The sequence below is a fragment of the Hippoglossus stenolepis genome, chromosome 23, assembly GCF_022539355.2.
Source record: "Hippoglossus stenolepis isolate QCI-W04-F060 chromosome 23, HSTE1.2, whole genome shotgun sequence".
Lineage (NCBI taxonomy): Eukaryota > Metazoa > Chordata > Actinopteri > Pleuronectiformes > Pleuronectidae > Hippoglossus > Hippoglossus stenolepis.
In genome coordinates, this window is record NC_061505.1 from 576,534 (window position 1) to 592,722 (window position 16,189).

The following is a 16,189-nucleotide window of genomic DNA, read 5'->3' on the forward strand; positions in this document are numbered from 1 at the left end:
CCTCCACTGCGTTCTCCTGGCAGGAGCAGCTGCTCCCTCTGGTGGTCACTCTCAGGGATTGTGTGCGCGAGGCTGTGGCGAAGGCGCGAGCTGCCATGACCTTTGTGGTCCTGCAGGGTGCTGTGGCCCTGACTGTCGACCAGGGGCCCGCACAGATCGTCCAGAGACGCCACGCCGTCTTCAGCCAGGCGGTGAGAGCAGCGTGATGATGAAAACACGTAGATGAGAATAACTATTATTCAAGATTAATGTAAGATTCCTCCGATAGGAAGTTATCTAAAATCAAATATGGCCGATATCGATGTTTGGGAAAATCCTACAACCTCGTCATCAAACCGTTATGACAAATAAATGTAACCGAGGTTTGATATTTTAGAGTTTAACCATCAACTTTATTGAGATAATAAACTGTTTTTATTCTGTGAAAATAGAAGTTTTCATAACAGGAAACCTTCGTGCTAACGCCTCATATCGGTGTTTTTATCAGCCAACCCAATAAATGGGTCGGGTTCTGTTCTCAGCTGCTCGTTTGGGTTTTACACCATCTCTACGTACTCGACGAAGTTAAAAGAGGGTGAATACGATGTTTGGGTTTATCATGCGGATACAAACACAACTCTATGGCAGCTGCGATAAAATGACAGGAAATGGGTGACATGTCAAGTTCTTCTGACCCCTAGTGGAAAACAAATGAATTGCAAGGTAAAGTGTCTCCAGTTGGTTGAGTTTCACCTGTAATGCTGTGACATCACACAGTGGGTGTGGTTAAATGTGCACCCCTGCTCTGAGGCTCACAGTGAGAAACATGTTTGATTGACAGGTGTCTCTCTCGTCACTCTCTCAGCTCTCTGCGCTCGTGTGTGGTTTCACATTGAAGCTGAACGTCGGTCTGGAAGATCCCGACTTCCTGCGGCAGCTCCACTCCGTCGGAATCCTGGCTCAGTTTGAAAGTCTGCTCAGCACCTATGGTACACACACGCGCACACGCACACACACACGCACGCACACACGCACACACACACACACACACACACACACACACACACACACACACACACACACACACACACACACACACACACTTAACACACACACACACACACACACACTACACACTAACAGGGGTGTGTCCTTCAACCAGGGCAGTTTTGTTGTCGAGGTCCAGTTGACCCCGGAGATGTTCGGCCTGTTGCCACGGGAACTAAAAGAGGGGGGTTTGATACGGGTCCATCCGGTTCTGTTTAACATCGGGATCAACCAGCAGCAGAGTCTGGCTGAGAGGTAACACACACACACACACAAAACAATCAAATCATTTGAACAAAGCAATTTGTTTCAGGAATATTTAAAGTGTGTGTCTCTGTGTGGTCAGGTTTGGGGACAGCTCGCTGCAGGACACAGTGAATCAGCAGAACTGTGAGCGTCTGAGACTTTACTGTAAAACACTGAGGGACCAGCTGCCTCACATGGGTACGACTGTCTGTTGTGTTTAGCTCCGCCCACACCGACAATCTCATCACTGTCACCATTCGTCAGAACTCCATTCATAGTAATATCGACTCAATCTGAATCCAACCTCTTTAAAACCTAGTTCGTCCCCGGGTTAGGGTTAGTGAATCGGTCGAGCAGCTTGACCCTCGTCCATTCACATTATCAGTCACATAGTGATAGTCAAACCTGGGTAGAGCGTCTGTGGAGGATTGTGTATTTCCTCGTGTGGAGCGTCACAGGAGTTGCCGGGTGCGGCAGGACAAAGCCAGACCTAACCAGACCTAACCGGCCCTAACCGGCCCTAACCCACCTGACCCACCTGACAGACCTAACCAGACCTAACCAGCCCTAACCGGCCCTAACCCACCTGACCCATCTGACAGACCTAACCAGACCTAACCGGCCCTAACCGGCCCTAACCCACCTGACCCACCTGACAGACCTAACCAGACCTAACCGGCCCTAACCGGCCCTAACCCACCTGACCCACCTGACAGACCTAACCAGACCTAACCAGCCCTAACCGGCCCTGACCCACCTGACCCATCTGACAGACCTAACCAGACCTAACCGGCCCTAACCGGCCCTGACCCACCTGACCCATCTGACAGACCTAACCAGCCCTAACCAGACCTAAACGGCCCTAACCGCCTGACCCACCTGACCCACCTGACAGACCTAACCAGACCTAACCAGCCCTAACCGCCCTGACCCACCTGACCCATCTGACAGACCTAACTGGCCCTAACCAGACCTAACCGGCCCTAACTGGCCCTGACCGGCCCTAACCGGCCCTGACCCACCTGACCCATCTGACAGACCTAACCAGACCTAACCAGACCTAACTGCCCTAACCGGCCTGACCCACCTGACCCATCTGACAGACCTAACCAGACCTAACCAGCCCTAACCGGCCCTGACCCAGCTGACCCATCTGACAGACCTAACCGCCCTAACCAGACCTAACCGGCCCTGACCGGCCCTAACCGGCCCTGACCCACCTGACCCACCTGACCCACCTGACCGACTACCGACCTGATCTCTCTCTCTCTCTCAGCTGCTGTCGAGTCTCTGTCCGACTTGTTGTCGTCTCTTGACCGAAGCATCGACACCAGGAAGAAGAAGAATGTGGAGGTTCTGTGGATCGCTGCTACGGTGAGAATCTGAAACATAGAGATGGACGACAAGACGGCTGCAAAAGTGAAGCCAAAACATCTGCATCGCCCCCTGGTGGAGATCCAGTACAGGATGTGCAGACGAGTCGTCCATCTTTATTTACTGTCAATAATTATGTGTGTGTCTGTGCAGGTGTGTCGTACGGTGAACGGCGTTCGTCTGACGAGCTGTAAAAGTGCTAAAGACCGCACGGCGATGTCAGTGACTCTGGAACAATGTGTGTTACTGAGAGAACGACACACACTCAGTGAGCAGCATTTCAACACTGCACTGGACTGCATGAGGAGGTGTGTGTCTGTGTGTGTGTGTTTTCACAACGTCCTCTTCCGCCTCCTCGTCTCCTTCACTTTCTCTAGTTCCTTCCTTCTCTTCTTCCTTGTACAGTTTCCTTTCTCTTATTTCAAGGTTTAAACATCTTGTTTTAGTTTCAGTAAACTTTCTTTTTTCCTTCCTTCTGTTTCCTTCTTTAATTCTCTTTTTTCTTTCCTTTCTTGCTCTCTGTCTTTTTCTCTCTCTTTCCTCCACACATGCACTCGCTCCCTGCTCGTCCTCCAGGTCTCGTCTGTCCTGGGGACAGATGCTCGGCTGTTATGGCCAGTCAGGGTTCACCGTCTCAGGGTCAGATCCAGGGGAGTGTCCCTCTGGTCAGCGGGGCCCCTGGCCCCCTCTCTGTTTGGCCCCCGAGGCCCCGAGACGTCACATGTATCCGGTGGCGTTTCTCCTGGTGACCTCTCATCTCCTCGTCTTGTGGCTCATCCTCAGCCTCGTTCTACTGTTGTCCAGAGACTGTAAATAAAGGTGGGCCACCCCCTGGTGGCTGGCTGCAGTATAGGTCATAAATGCTACTCCATGTTAGCAGATGGGACTAAACCAAGCAAAAAATCCAAGTAGATGTCAAATAAATGTTTGTCAAAGATTGTTCCTCTGTGTGTGTGTGTGTGTGTGTGTGTGTGTGTGTGTGTGTGTGTGTGTAGGGACGGCTGCAGGATGGAGAACGTGCTGAAGAACGTCGGCAGCAGGAAGTTCGCCTTTAGCGGCGTTCAGCTCCTCACTTTCCCCAAACTGTACCGACCTCCTGACGGCAGCTACGGCTCCGCCCCCTGACAAATCCACTTCCTGTACAAAGGCTTTTACTGTGTAAAGTCAGTTCTGTGTTTTATATGAATGTACTTTTTATTTTAATGAGCCAAACACACACATGGTGTCATGTTCATTTCAGAATAAACATCATGAAAGTGTCATATTTTAAATTTAAATGTTTAATCTTTGTCCGTCTACAAACCTTCATGATTTAATCCACGTGACACGTTTCCTCCTCTTCATCATCTGACTTTTTATTTTGCTTTAAAGCTGCAAACACACATTTAATGAATCTAGTGACAGAGACGTTATCGAGCTCAGAGGGAAAAAACATTTAATATTTAAAACAAGGTTTATAAAATATGAAGCATTGTTCACATTAAGTATTTTGAGTAACATCTCACAGAAGTGAGTCATTGATTCATCAGAAACTGTTTTGATCAAGAAACATTTTAATATATTCTTTGTATTTTCTTTATTTTATCGATTTTATTTTCTCATATATAAAGATCAGATGTATATGTCTTTGTTGGAAATTATTAAATTGTTTTGAAAAATTATTTATAAAACATATTTAAGAGATAAATGATATAATAGAAATGTCAGAAATGATCAATATTTTCTGTATAGTTTATTAATTTCATTATTTTTGGGGAATTTTAATTTAATGTCATTCATAACTTGGAGTATTACATTTTTTTGTAAATAAACTTATGTAAACTAAATAAACTATTTAAAGAGCAGCGTGTTTATGTCAATTTACAGCAGTGTTACTGCCAGGCCGCTTGGGGCGCTGCTCCAGATCATTACACTCAAAGCTGCGACATACTGAGTAACGGAAATGAAAGGTTTTTCCCTTCACAATAAAAGAATGGTCATTCACATTATAAATGATCCGTGATTTTTATTTAACAGCTCGAACACAGTTTTTATTTTATACATAATTTAACTGATAAAATAGAAAAACTTCATCACCGCTTGATGAGATTTATTCAAATTACTTGAAACATTTGTCTACAATCAAAAGACCAAAGGACTTAGATTATAAATATAACAACATATTCATTTTATCTTAAGTGTTATTTGAGGGACTGTTACTGATCTTATTTTTATAAAAGCTTAATTAAAAGTTTCCTTCTTTATCAGCTCTAAATTCTTCTTTTTCTTTAGCTCTCTCCGTCCCTCTCTCATCTCTTTTTCTTTATCTCGATGAATAAACCATGAAAAGGTCCAAACTCAAACCTCTGGAACGACGTCTCAGGAGAAACTGTTTTAAAATGAAGACGCTCACCTGAACCGCCTGAGAGCCGCCATCTTGAAAACACTCCAACAAGTGAGCCCAATCACTCAGTGAGATGGGCGGGGCCAAGGACCAGGAAGACATTAACGTCTAACTTAAACAACATTGATGAAGTCTGTTGCTGTTTTTAACAGGAAGTTAAATTCTGATAATTTGTGTTTTGCACTCCAGGGCCACACATCAAATGTTTTAAAGTTATAAAGATACTCTGCTTCCTGTCATGTATGACAAACCACTGAGAATCTGGTTTCACGCCAGCGACACCCAGTGGCCGGAGGTTTTAAGTTCAGGATCACTGTGATCTTACGAGATCTTATGTTTTTGGAATAAAACGAAATAGAATGATATCAGTTGTATAACGAACTCTCTTAGATATAGGTGGGCTTCCTCCTAGTGCTAAATATAGTTGTGTAGTTTTTATTATTTTGTCTTGTTATTACTCTTCTCAACAATAACCCTGTATCTGTGCTAGAATGTTTGTGTTTACATTTTTCATTTCTAACATAAAGAATCTTGTAACTGTGTTTTGAAAAGTTCTATATAAAACCTATCAGAAGTATTATTATTAGTTTTAGGGTAGTTATTATTACAATGTCAGGATGTGGCGAGAACCAGGTTTTATTGTGAAGAGGATCCTCCGGAAGTCGGGTCCTGGTTCTCGGGCCCAGTCAAAACAAAGCGGCTCCGGTTCGTCGCCTCCGTTAAACCGTGAATACTCCGCACATTCCCCGGAGGAGAAACCACCGCCCGCCGCTTCTCCTCTGCCCGCCGAGGTCGCCTGGTCCCCGGGGCTCCGCGGCGGATCTCCCGGGCTGCTGGGCTTCGGTCTCGGTGACGGATGGAGGCGGAAAACACCGAGAAACCCGACGAATAAAAGCCCCGAAGAACCGGAGGAGCTCAGGTCCAGACCCCCGGGCCCGGTGGTTCACATGGCGGAGTAGGAGGCTGCTGCGACCCATCGACCCGCGGTGTGTGAGCCGGGAGCAGCAGCATGGCCCCGGGCTCCCTGGTGGCGGCCTGCCGCAGCCTGGCCCTCTCCACCTGGCTGCTCTCCTTCTGCTTCGTGCACCTCCTGTGCCTGGACTTCACCGTGGCCGAGCGGGAGGAGTGGTACACCGCCTTCGTCAACATCACCTACGTGGACCCGGCCACCTCCGAGCTCCGCACCGACAAGACGGAGTGCGGCCGCTACGGGGAGCACTCCCCCAAGAGGGACGCCAAGGGGGCGGTGGTCCTGCCCGCGGCCCCGCACGACCGCCAGGCCTGCGACCCCAACACCCGCTTCACCGGGCCCGCGCAGCCCGGGGCCTGGATCGCGCTCATCGCCCGAGGGAACTGCACCTACAAGGACAAGATCCGGCACGCGGCCGCGCACAACGCATCCGCCGTGGTCATCTTCAACGTGGGCTCCGCCAACGTCAACGACACCATCACCATGCCGCATCCAGGTAGGTACACCTGGGCCACGTGGTCCACACCTGGTCCCACGCCCACCTGGTCCCACCCACACACCTGGTCCACAGCTGGACCCACCCACACCTGGTCCACACCCACACACCTGGTCCCACGCCCACCTGGTCCCACCCACACATCTGGGCCACACCCACACCTGGTCCCACGCCCACCTGGTCCCACCCACACACCTGGTCCACAGCTGGACCCACCCACACCTGGTCCACACCCACACACCTGGTCCCACGCCCACCTGGTCCACACCCACACACCTGGTCCACACCCACACACCTGGTCCACAGCTGGACCCACACACACACACCTGGTCCACACCCACACACCTGGTCCACACCCACACACCTGGCCCACAGCTGGACCCACACACCTGGTCCACAGCTGGACCCACACACACCTGGTCCACAGCTGGACCCACACACCTGGTCCACAGCTGGACCCACACACCCTGGTCCACAGCTGGACCCACACAGCTGGACCCACACACCTGGTCCACAGCTGGACCCACACAGGCTGGACCCACACACCTGGTCCACGCTGGACCCACACACCTGGTCCACAGCTGGACCCACACACCTGGTCCACAGCTGGACCCACACACACGTCTAATGACAAACGAATCTAACTGAGCTTTGATATTTTACAGTTGAACCATAAAGTTCACTATAAATAAATAAAACACAAACCTATAGAACTTAGATTAAAGTAAAGTATAAACGTGAATACTCATTCTTTCTACTGTTTATTCTTTAAAAAGTTTTCATGTCGACAAACAATCTAGATACTGATTCGTCTGTGAATGTTTTTTATCAAACTGGTAAATCAATCAAATTCATTTTATCACAGATATTTGACACTTTATTGACAAGATGTTTGATTATAAATTAATAAAAACCTCCGCAGGTGGATTGTTATCCGCTGCCTCGCTCTAAACACCAGAGCAGAAGAAGCTCATTTACGAGGGTGAAGGAATCGAACGCACCTCGTGTTCAGTGGCGTCCGCTTGCTCTGAGGTCAAAGGTCAGGGAGGTTTCACTGCTGGTCCTCACAGTTACAGAACAACTGGTGTGTGAGAGACGCATCGTCTCAGGGGATTTTAGGCAGAGACCAGTCGCTCTGGGTCGGAGCCAGTTCAGCGTCGGCCTCAGGGCCAGTTTATCCATCATGTGTCCAACTACACACACACACGCAGACACACACGCACGCAGACACACACGCAGACACACACACACGCAGACACACACTCGCTCAGTTTAACAGCTTCAGAGAAAACGCACAAAAGATTCGTAACGGTGTCGCACTTTCTCTGAATTTACTTCATCAGATGAATCATTGATTCTCTGAACTGTCGAATATAAACAGTTCAAATCAAATCACTACAATTAGTCAAATCAAACAGTTTATTCATGGTAACGAGCATCGACTGATGTTTAGAGACAAGTTCTTCATCGATCTTGTCGTTTAAAGATGATCAGTGACGTAGAGAAACATTCATTTAACGAATCCTTGTTTAGTTTGGTCCATGTCCCATCTGCTCACATGGAGGAGGTGTTGAGCTTTACTGCAGCAGACCTGCATCACTCTCATCACATGACCAGGGCATGTGAATGCTCATGTGTTGTGCTCAAGGACACTTCAGCAGTGAAGCCACTGAACTCTGACCTTCAGCAGCTGCTCAACACACTCACTAACATGAAGTGTGTGTGTGTGTGTGTGTGTGTGTGTGTGTGTGTGTGTGTGTGTGTGTGTGTGAACAAACATCCGACAGAAGAGAGTTGAATCAGAAACATGGAGACGAGTCAGAATGAGCAGTAAATTCCTCCGTGGGGAGCGAAGGTCGTCAGGATCCTGTCGACAAGTTCTCCACACAGCAGCAGCAGGAGGATGCTGCGTTCAGGGACAACAGCAGGAGGAGGCTGCGTTCAGGGACAGCAGCAGGGGGATGCGTTCAGGGACAGCAGCAGGAGGATGCTGCGTTCAGGGACAGCAGCAGCAGGATGATGCGTTCAGGGGCAGCAGCAGGAGGATGATGCGTTCAGGGACAGCAGGAGGAGGATGCGTTCAGGGGCAGCAGCAGGATGATGCGTTCAGGGCAGCAGCAGGAGGAGGATGCGTTCAGGGACAGCAGCAGGAGGAGGTGCGTTCAGGGACAGCAGCAGGATGATGCGTTCAGGGACAGCAGCAGGAGGATGCGTTCAGGGACAGCAGCAGGATGATGCGTTCAGGGGCAGCAGCAGGAGGAGGATGCGTTCAGGGACAGCAGCAGGAGGATGATGCGTTCAGGGACAGCAGCAGGATGATGCGTTCAGGGGCAGCAGCAGGAGGATGCGTTCAGGGGCAGCAGCAGGATGATGCGTTCAGGGCAGCAGCAGGAGGATGCTGCGTTCAGGGAAGCAGCAGCAGGAGGATGCGTTCAGGGACAGCAGCAGCAGCAGGATGCGTTCAGGGGCAGCAGCAGGAGGAGGATGCGTTCAGGGGCAGCAGCAGGAGGATGCGTTCAGGGACAGCAGCAGGAGGATGCGTTCAGGGACAGCAGCAGCAGGATGCGTTCAGGGACAGCAGCAGCAGGATGATGCGTTCAGGGACAGCAGCAGGATGATGCGTTCAGGGACAGTCTGGGGATTTTCTGCAGTAGAGCTGAGCTCCTTCAGTGGTAAATAAAGATGGACGACATGACAGCTCCCACAAGTGAAGCCAAAACATCTCAATGGCCCCCTGGTGGCTGGCTGCAGTGTAGGTCATCAACTCCCCCTCCTCCATGTTAGCAGATGGGACATGGACCAAACTAAAACATCAAATTAAACGTTAAATCAGTGTTTCGTGTCAGCTTCCCCTCTTTCTGTTATTTATTTATTAATTTTTTTTGGAGGTGGTGACGTCACCTGGGAACCGCTGCTCTAAAATCCTCTGATGAAAACAAACAGATGTTCCACCTCGTCCTGCTTCACGTTGGGGTTAACAGACTATTTTTAGAGTTTTTCCTCTGGTAGGTTGGCCGAGGAGCTGGTTGTCATGGCGACGGGGAGAATAGTGAAGCAGAAGTTGTGATTGGATCAATGAGCAGGCGATGGAAGCGTCTCCTGGTGGGTGTCGAGAACGATACTGGGGTGTGGGGAGTCGAGAGTCCGTGTGGTTCCCAACCTGTTGTCAGGGACCCCCTAGTGGTCAGGAAGTAAATCTGAGGGGTCACCATTAACAGGATGGATAACATGTTTCACCTGGTCTGTGTTTGTCCCTCCTCAGGTACAGGTGAGGTTGTCGCCATCATGATCCCGGAGCCAAAAGGTCGCGAGGTGGCGTTGCTGCTCGAGCACAACGTGACGGTCACCATGACGATCACCATCGGGACGAGGAACCTGCAGAAGTACGTCAGCAGGACGTCTGTGGTGTTTGTCTCCATCTCCTTCATCGTGCTGATGATCATCTCGCTCGCCTGGCTTGTCTTCTACTACATCCAGAGGTTCAGATACGCCAACGCCCGAGACAGGAACCAGGTACACACACACACACACACACACACACACACACACACACACACACACACACACACACACACACACACACACACACAGTTGTCTCATCGCTCTCGTCTCCACCTCTTTCTCCAGCGTCGTCTTGGCGATGCGGCGAAGAAGGCCATCAGTAAACTGCAGGTTCGCACCATCAGGAAGGGCGACCAGGAGACAGAGCCCGACTTCGACAACTGCGCCGTCTGCATCGAGGGCTACAAGCCCAACGACGTGGTCCGCATTCTGCCCTGCAGGTAAACGCGTTCAGGAGCTGTACGATACGAAAGCTACGGTTTTCTTTTGATGGTATAAACACATTTTAGGATGGTGTGGCGACAGTGACCACATGTTTCTCTGTGAGCGTCATGTATGAAATTACAAAATAAGCTTCATGACATTAAGAAGAAGAAATAATGTATCCAGATTCTTTCTCGTCTCGGGTAACGGCTCAAACTAGAAGCAGCTGTGATCTTGATTCTCGTCCAGTTTTTTTTTTCCTGTGTGAACTGACTCCGCTGCTTCTCTCTGCCGCAGACATCTGTTCCATAAGAGCTGCGTGGATCCGTGGCTGCTGGACCATCGCACGTGTCCCATGTGCAAGATGAACATCCTGAAAGCTCTGGGCATCGCTGTGAGTCTGAGAGGAATCATGGACGAGGGGCGGAGATTAATGTTTCATGTTCGTGATGTCCTGTGTTTTCCTAACCGTGTCGTCTCTCCTCCGCTGCAGCTGAACGCAGATTGTCTGGACGACCTCCCGCTGGACTACGACCTGGTCCTTGGCGGCGTTGGTGGGGTCGGTGTGGGTGGAGTAGGCGGAGTCGGGGCCCTGGCTCTGGAGGCCGTCGTGTCCGGGGCGTCCAGTGACAGCACACTGAGCGAGGGCGGCTCCTCTGTGGTGCTGGACCCCGGTGTACGACGGGTCGGACTCCCACAGGACTACCAGGACCCCGACACCCTGAGAGACAGCCCTGTGACGGCCACCACCGACACACACACAGGTAACACACACACACACACACACAAACAGGTAACACACAGGTCACAGACACACACACACCTTGTTCACTGTGGTTTCTCTGTATCTCCTAAAACAATCAGCAGATTGATTTAATGAGTTATCACGACTTCATTCATGTGAAGCGAACATGTGATCTACGTCATATCTTAGGTCTGTGACATCACAGGCACGTCCACTCAGTATTCAAACTGAAACGTGTCGTTTGGACGCAGCCACATCAGGTCTTCAGTCTAACCCCCCTTTTACAGGTGAGCATCAGCCAATGGCGAGCAGCGCCTCAGTGGCATCACTGGTCATCGCCGTGGAAACCGGTCTATCGGATGAGGAGGGGTCTATGGAGCACTCTCAGCCGGGGAACAAATCCTGAGCTCGACAGAACCAAACCAGAACCTGAAAAAAACCTCCGATCAGGTTCCGACTGTGGACCTCAGTCGACCAGACGGGACCTGACCCTGGTCCAGGACCTGGTTCTGGTTTGGAAGCTAAACCAAGAAGCAGCACCACGGTTTGACTGGGTTTTGTTCCTCTTTGGACAAAACGTTGTTGAACTAAACTTGTTGGGACCCTTGTTGGACTCGCGCCTCACTAGAACCTGGGTTTAGAACCTGGGTGTAGAACCTGGGTGTAGAACCTGGGTGTAGAACCTGGGTTTTGAACCTGAGCTTTGAACCTGGGTTTAGATCCCGGACTTGGTTTGATTTGGTTTTTCGTCTCCTCCTGGACTCTTGGAGTGGTTGGACCTAACGTAGGTGTAATGGAACTCCATATGGACCTGGTTAAACTGGGACAGAACTCAGTCCATGTATCTGTTGTCTCTTGGTGCCTAAGTCTCAAACAAACCCACCTTCACCTGGTTCATGCTGTTTGTAGAAGAAGCAAACGAGGAAAATTAATCGTACGAGACGCATTTAAACACTTTCTTGTGGAAGTGAAAGGTTTTTAAACTTGTGTCAAATCGTTGGTGCTGAGATGTCACATGATGGTGGAGAGCTGCACGACCATCGATCCTCCTTATTTATATGATTGAAAACCATCCGTAACCCCGGGCGACACATTTCATCCTCCAGATGTTTACACTCAAAACGTTAAGGACCTGTTGATCGTAGCTTCGTCACCATGGAACATCCGGCTGTGACTTTGTATTTGGTCAAATATGAGAAAATACTTATTTAACATTTTGAATGAGTGTAGTTTTGTCCAATGACAGTCGTTGTCAAAGTCTACGTCCTCAACGTCGATAAAAAAGTTCTTTTGTTTCTTTGTGCGAGTCTTCTACGAATAAGTGTATTTTCATTACATTTAAAGTTCTGCTCAAATTAAATCAATCGGCATCACAGATGAAATACCACCGATCGTCCGATAATCCCACCGATCGTCCGATAACTGATCGTTTGTGTGTTTGAATATACGTCGTGTCCGCTCAGCTCACAAAGACGTTCCTCATCTGTCGTGGTCGTCTCCTTGAGTAATGTTCAGGAAGTGTTTGTCGCGTTCGATCCCCGTCCACAGTGTTGCTTGGTCCTGTTTCCATGTCCATCCGTCTGGACCACACGTGTCCGTTACCGCGGCAGAACGCTGCCTTTTCAAAAACAATTTACCCTCAACCCCGACAATCAAGGATGGATCTTTAACATGTCGGTCACGGATCCACTCTCTGAACCTAACCAGTGTTTTTCAAACATGTTCGCTGGTATTCAAATCTCCTGAGGTTACACCGGCATCACCCAAACACGCTGTGAATTAACGTTCCCTGGTTTCAGAGTCGAAACACGATGCAGAGCTGTCGACGGGAGAATGCGTCAGAAACAACGGTTCGTCAGCTCAAAGCCAAACATGTAAATATAAAATGTATATTCCACAAGTTCACTATGCCACACGGGGGCACCGTCGGTTTCTGCGTAGAGCTGTGGTTGTTCTGTGGCGTCTCCAGCGCTGTGAGCTTCCCGAGACAGAGAGATAAAGATTGTCGTCTATTTTGATACCAGACGTTTATTTTTGTAACAAAGACTGATTCGCTCCCGTCGCCGCCTGACGACTCTCAATGTGATTGAGCATCGATCGGCACATTTCCTTGTTTATTTATGTAACTGTACATTTACACACAATGCAAAGGACCGTACGAATCTAAACTCTAAGTTTGTCCGTTAGCATCTGACCGTCTATGATGAAAACTGATCCTGGTGGTAAACTGGAGAACCACTGATTTATTTACCTTTTTGAAGTTGTTTCCACAATCTGAAATGAAGGAAAACGTGACAGAAAAAATAAGAATAATTACAACAGTTTGAACCAAGTTATTAAAAAAATATTAATTTCAAAAGAAAGAAACCATAAATAAGATTGACAGCAAGTTGTTGCTTTTACCATTTAACTGTGTATTTATGTATCTGACACAAAATCAAATTGGTTTAATCGTTGAAATCTTCAGTTTTAGTTCCGACACTAAAACGATTCTAAATATTTAGCTTGAAGTTTCCAGTTCAACCACTGAGTTCAATTCCTCTCCGACCGTCAGAAACCTTTTCCAGGTTCTTCTTCTTTTCTTCACGTTCGGTTTCACGACTTGTTGGTTTGAGCAGCGGTGAAACGGTGTAAAATAAACCAAGATGCTGGATTTGTTTTTCTTGGCCGAGTTTTAGTGTAAATTGTTTGAATTAAAATCCTTTGTGTTGTAAACGTTATTTTCAATGAATTTAGTCGAGTATCATGTTGTTCACTTTATTTCATTCTCCGACTTCTTTGTGTGATCGCAGTTGTGCCGTCGCAGTCGTGACAATGAACTGAAGTCGATTCTTCTTTAAATCTGTTGGTTCTGTTGGAAACGACTGAAGCTGCAGAGACGTCCTGGTCCCCGTTAGCGCTCGAAATCAAACGTCCACGTCCGCTCAGGTTCCCTCGTTTGTTCTCAGTTTCTTTGATCCAATTGTTTCTGATTTGAGATTTTTAATCAACATTAGTTTCCTTTATTACCGTCTCCCTGTGGTCCGACAAAATCAAACACTTCTTTTTAATCAAACATTTTTACATATTTCAAATGAAGATATTGATAACAAGACATTGATATTTTTTTCAGTCCTTAAAGTCGCGTATCACATCATCATATAACATCATATGGTGGACGGTCTGAAATGAATAAACAAAACGTCAAATATAGAATAATCTAACTATTAAACTACGATGTACAATAATTACAACGGGTCAGTGTGAAGGATTCAGGAGCATCATTCTGTTTCTACGGTAACCCAGTATCAACAAACACGGGCGCTGTGTTACTCGCAGGCCACCGGAGGTTTTTTCTTCACGCTTGGAGGTGAAGGGTGAGCGGTATTCGGTTAGTTGCAATCTGCAACACCACCACTAGATGTCACTAAATCCTGCACACAGCATGTAATTAAAATGGTGACTATGGTTTCCGTTAGTTTTCAGAGTCATAATTGTCCTGATGATAAGATATATATACGATTGAATATGTCATTCAAGTACACAGTTATATTATGAGACAGTAATCTGTAATTAAACGAGTTCTGCGACGGGAATATTTGCAAAATAAGAACAGATCTGATAATTGTGATCTAGAGATCTTGTAATAATTTGTCCTAATTGCGATACGTTAGTTAATAGTTAATGTAAGTGTGAGATACAGATCTTATAATCATCAGATATTAACGGTTTTATTTTCTAAAGTCAACTTTTTATTAGTTACATTTTTGAACATCAGCTTTTTCAACGTTAACGTGAAACTGCCGAAGGGTTTTAAAAACGGGACCTCACGTCACTGTCAGTCATGACGTCTGACTCCTCCCTGTTCCTTATCTCTGCTTGCCAATTGGCTGCTTCCCCTGAATGCTGTGTTTTGATTGGTTGCTCGGCCTCTTTAGTTGATGCACTTTAATACTGTTTCTCTGGAAGGTTCTTAAAGTCTTGTCTCTTTCTGCCGTCACACGGAACCTTTTCTACTTGTCTCTTCCTTTTCTGTCCTACTCCTCCCATCCTTCTCTTTTCCTTCTTTTCATCTTCGCTGCTTTGGTTTCACACGTTTATTTTTTTCTTGTGTTGTATCTTTGTAACTCGTAATAACCCCCCCACACTATATTTTTCATCTGAAGACAGAAGCAGCATCAGTTTTAATATTTTTCGCTGCTTATACTTTACAATTTAATCGAAGCTATGTAAGAAAATGTCGAAGGAAAGACAGAAGGTTCAGATCCTTCCAGGGAGACGGCGAAAGGTTGAGAGGCGATCAGCTGCATCTGTTGCCATGGTAACCCCTGGGCTAGCTTGACAACAGGGTGTGGCGTGTGCGTTTCTACGATATACATTGTTTTCAAAATGTCTGTTTGTGCGATTGTCCTGTGCACGCAAACTAAAACTACACACACCTACGTACACGCGTGTAAATACGCCATGTTGTTTCTGTGTTTCAGTTGATGCACGTGTTCTGATTCAGTACAGAATTTAAATAAAGTTTTATTGCAAGTTTTTGTTTTTATTCCAGTCTGGTGTTTTGTTTCATCATTGAAAATAAAAACAGGAAATTCTCAAGTTATTCTTAGAAATTACTACAAACTACTACATTTTAAATCAGCACCTCGTACTTTTCAACTGAACAAATGAAAAACATCATTTAAAGACGTAAATAATAGAAAACTAAAGAAAAACAGAAGCAGGAAGCAAATAGAACTGATCAACTAAGAGTTTGAGTTCAAACCAAAGGAGAAAATGTCCTTTTCTTATAATTCTAGTAACAATATAATAATCCCATGATTTTAATGAAGGAATCCAGGAGGATAAATCAGTGAACTTTGTCCTGAACAACAAACACATGGATCTAACGAGTCGAACGCGAACCACAGAAATCCAGGTCGTTTCTCATCGATTCATAACAAACTGTTTCACTGTCGGTTGATCGACATTCAACTTTAACTCTTTAACTCTTCGTCATCGATTCTGCTGAAAGTCTTTCAGTTAAACTTGAGTTGAAAAATAATTTGCGTGAGTGTTTACTTGTATGTGGAATTGACTTTGACTCGTGAAAGAACAGAAACTAAACAGCTGATAAAACTATTCAAACATTAGATTCAGTTTGAGACTTTAGCAGCGACTGATTCCAGCTGAAGATGGAATAAAGAAATTCATGTTGCTCTT

At 47.1% G+C, this 16,189-nt stretch overlaps 2 protein-coding genes across 7 annotated transcripts in view; both read left to right on the forward strand.

Moving 5' to 3' along the window:
- LOC118102462 (type II inositol 3,4-bisphosphate 4-phosphatase-like) overlaps nt 1–4,490 on the forward strand; it is an 11,148-nt gene extending 6,658 nt beyond the window's left edge. For 2 of the 6 annotated variants that reach the window (XM_047338934.1, XM_047338938.1), the window contains 6 exons: nt 1–191; nt 845–1,281; nt 1,373–1,470; nt 2,549–2,646; nt 2,800–2,954; nt 3,223–3,784. The exon at nt 1–191 is cut by the window's left edge and continues 12 nt beyond it. In XM_047338934.1, coding sequence (XP_047194890.1) covers nt 1–191; nt 845–1,281; nt 1,373–1,470; nt 2,549–2,646; nt 2,800–2,954; nt 3,223–3,463 — 1,220 coding nt within the window. In that variant the 3' untranslated portion in view covers nt 3,464–3,784. Of the gene's footprint in view, nt 192–844; nt 1,282–1,372; nt 1,471–2,548; nt 2,647–2,799; nt 2,955–3,222 lie in introns of those variants that run through there. The other 4 variants (XM_047338936.1, XM_047338935.1, XM_047338937.1 and 1 more) reach the window with 4 other exon arrangements.
- Nucleotides 4,491–5,681: 1,191 nt separating this feature from the next.
- LOC118102460 (RING finger protein 150) lies at nt 5,682–15,523 on the forward strand. Its single transcript, XM_035148673.2, has 6 exons — nt 5,682–6,495; nt 9,758–10,008; nt 10,123–10,277; nt 10,558–10,654; nt 10,754–11,024; nt 11,293–15,523. Exons 1-6 carry the CDS (start codon nt 6,039–6,041, stop codon nt 11,409–11,411), a joined length of 1,350 nt encoding a protein of 449 aa, XP_035004564.1. The 5' UTR covers nt 5,682–6,038; the 3' UTR covers nt 11,412–15,523.
- Nucleotides 15,524–16,189: the final 666 nt, after the last annotated feature.

Bases quoted from the DNA above. Each gene is read 5' to 3' on its own strand.
- LOC118102460 (XM_035148673.2), top strand. From the start codon at position 6,039: ATGGCCCCGGGCTCCCTGGTGGCGGCCTGCCGCAGCCTGGCCCTCTCC. The intron at 6,496-9,757 runs GTAGGTACACCT...GTCCCTCCTCAG, and splicing joins CATCACCATGCCGCATCCAG to GTACAGGTGAGGTTGTCGCC. The intron at 10,009-10,122 runs GTACACACACAC...CTCTTTCTCCAG, and splicing joins ACGCCCGAGACAGGAACCAG to CGTCGTCTTGGCGATGCGGC.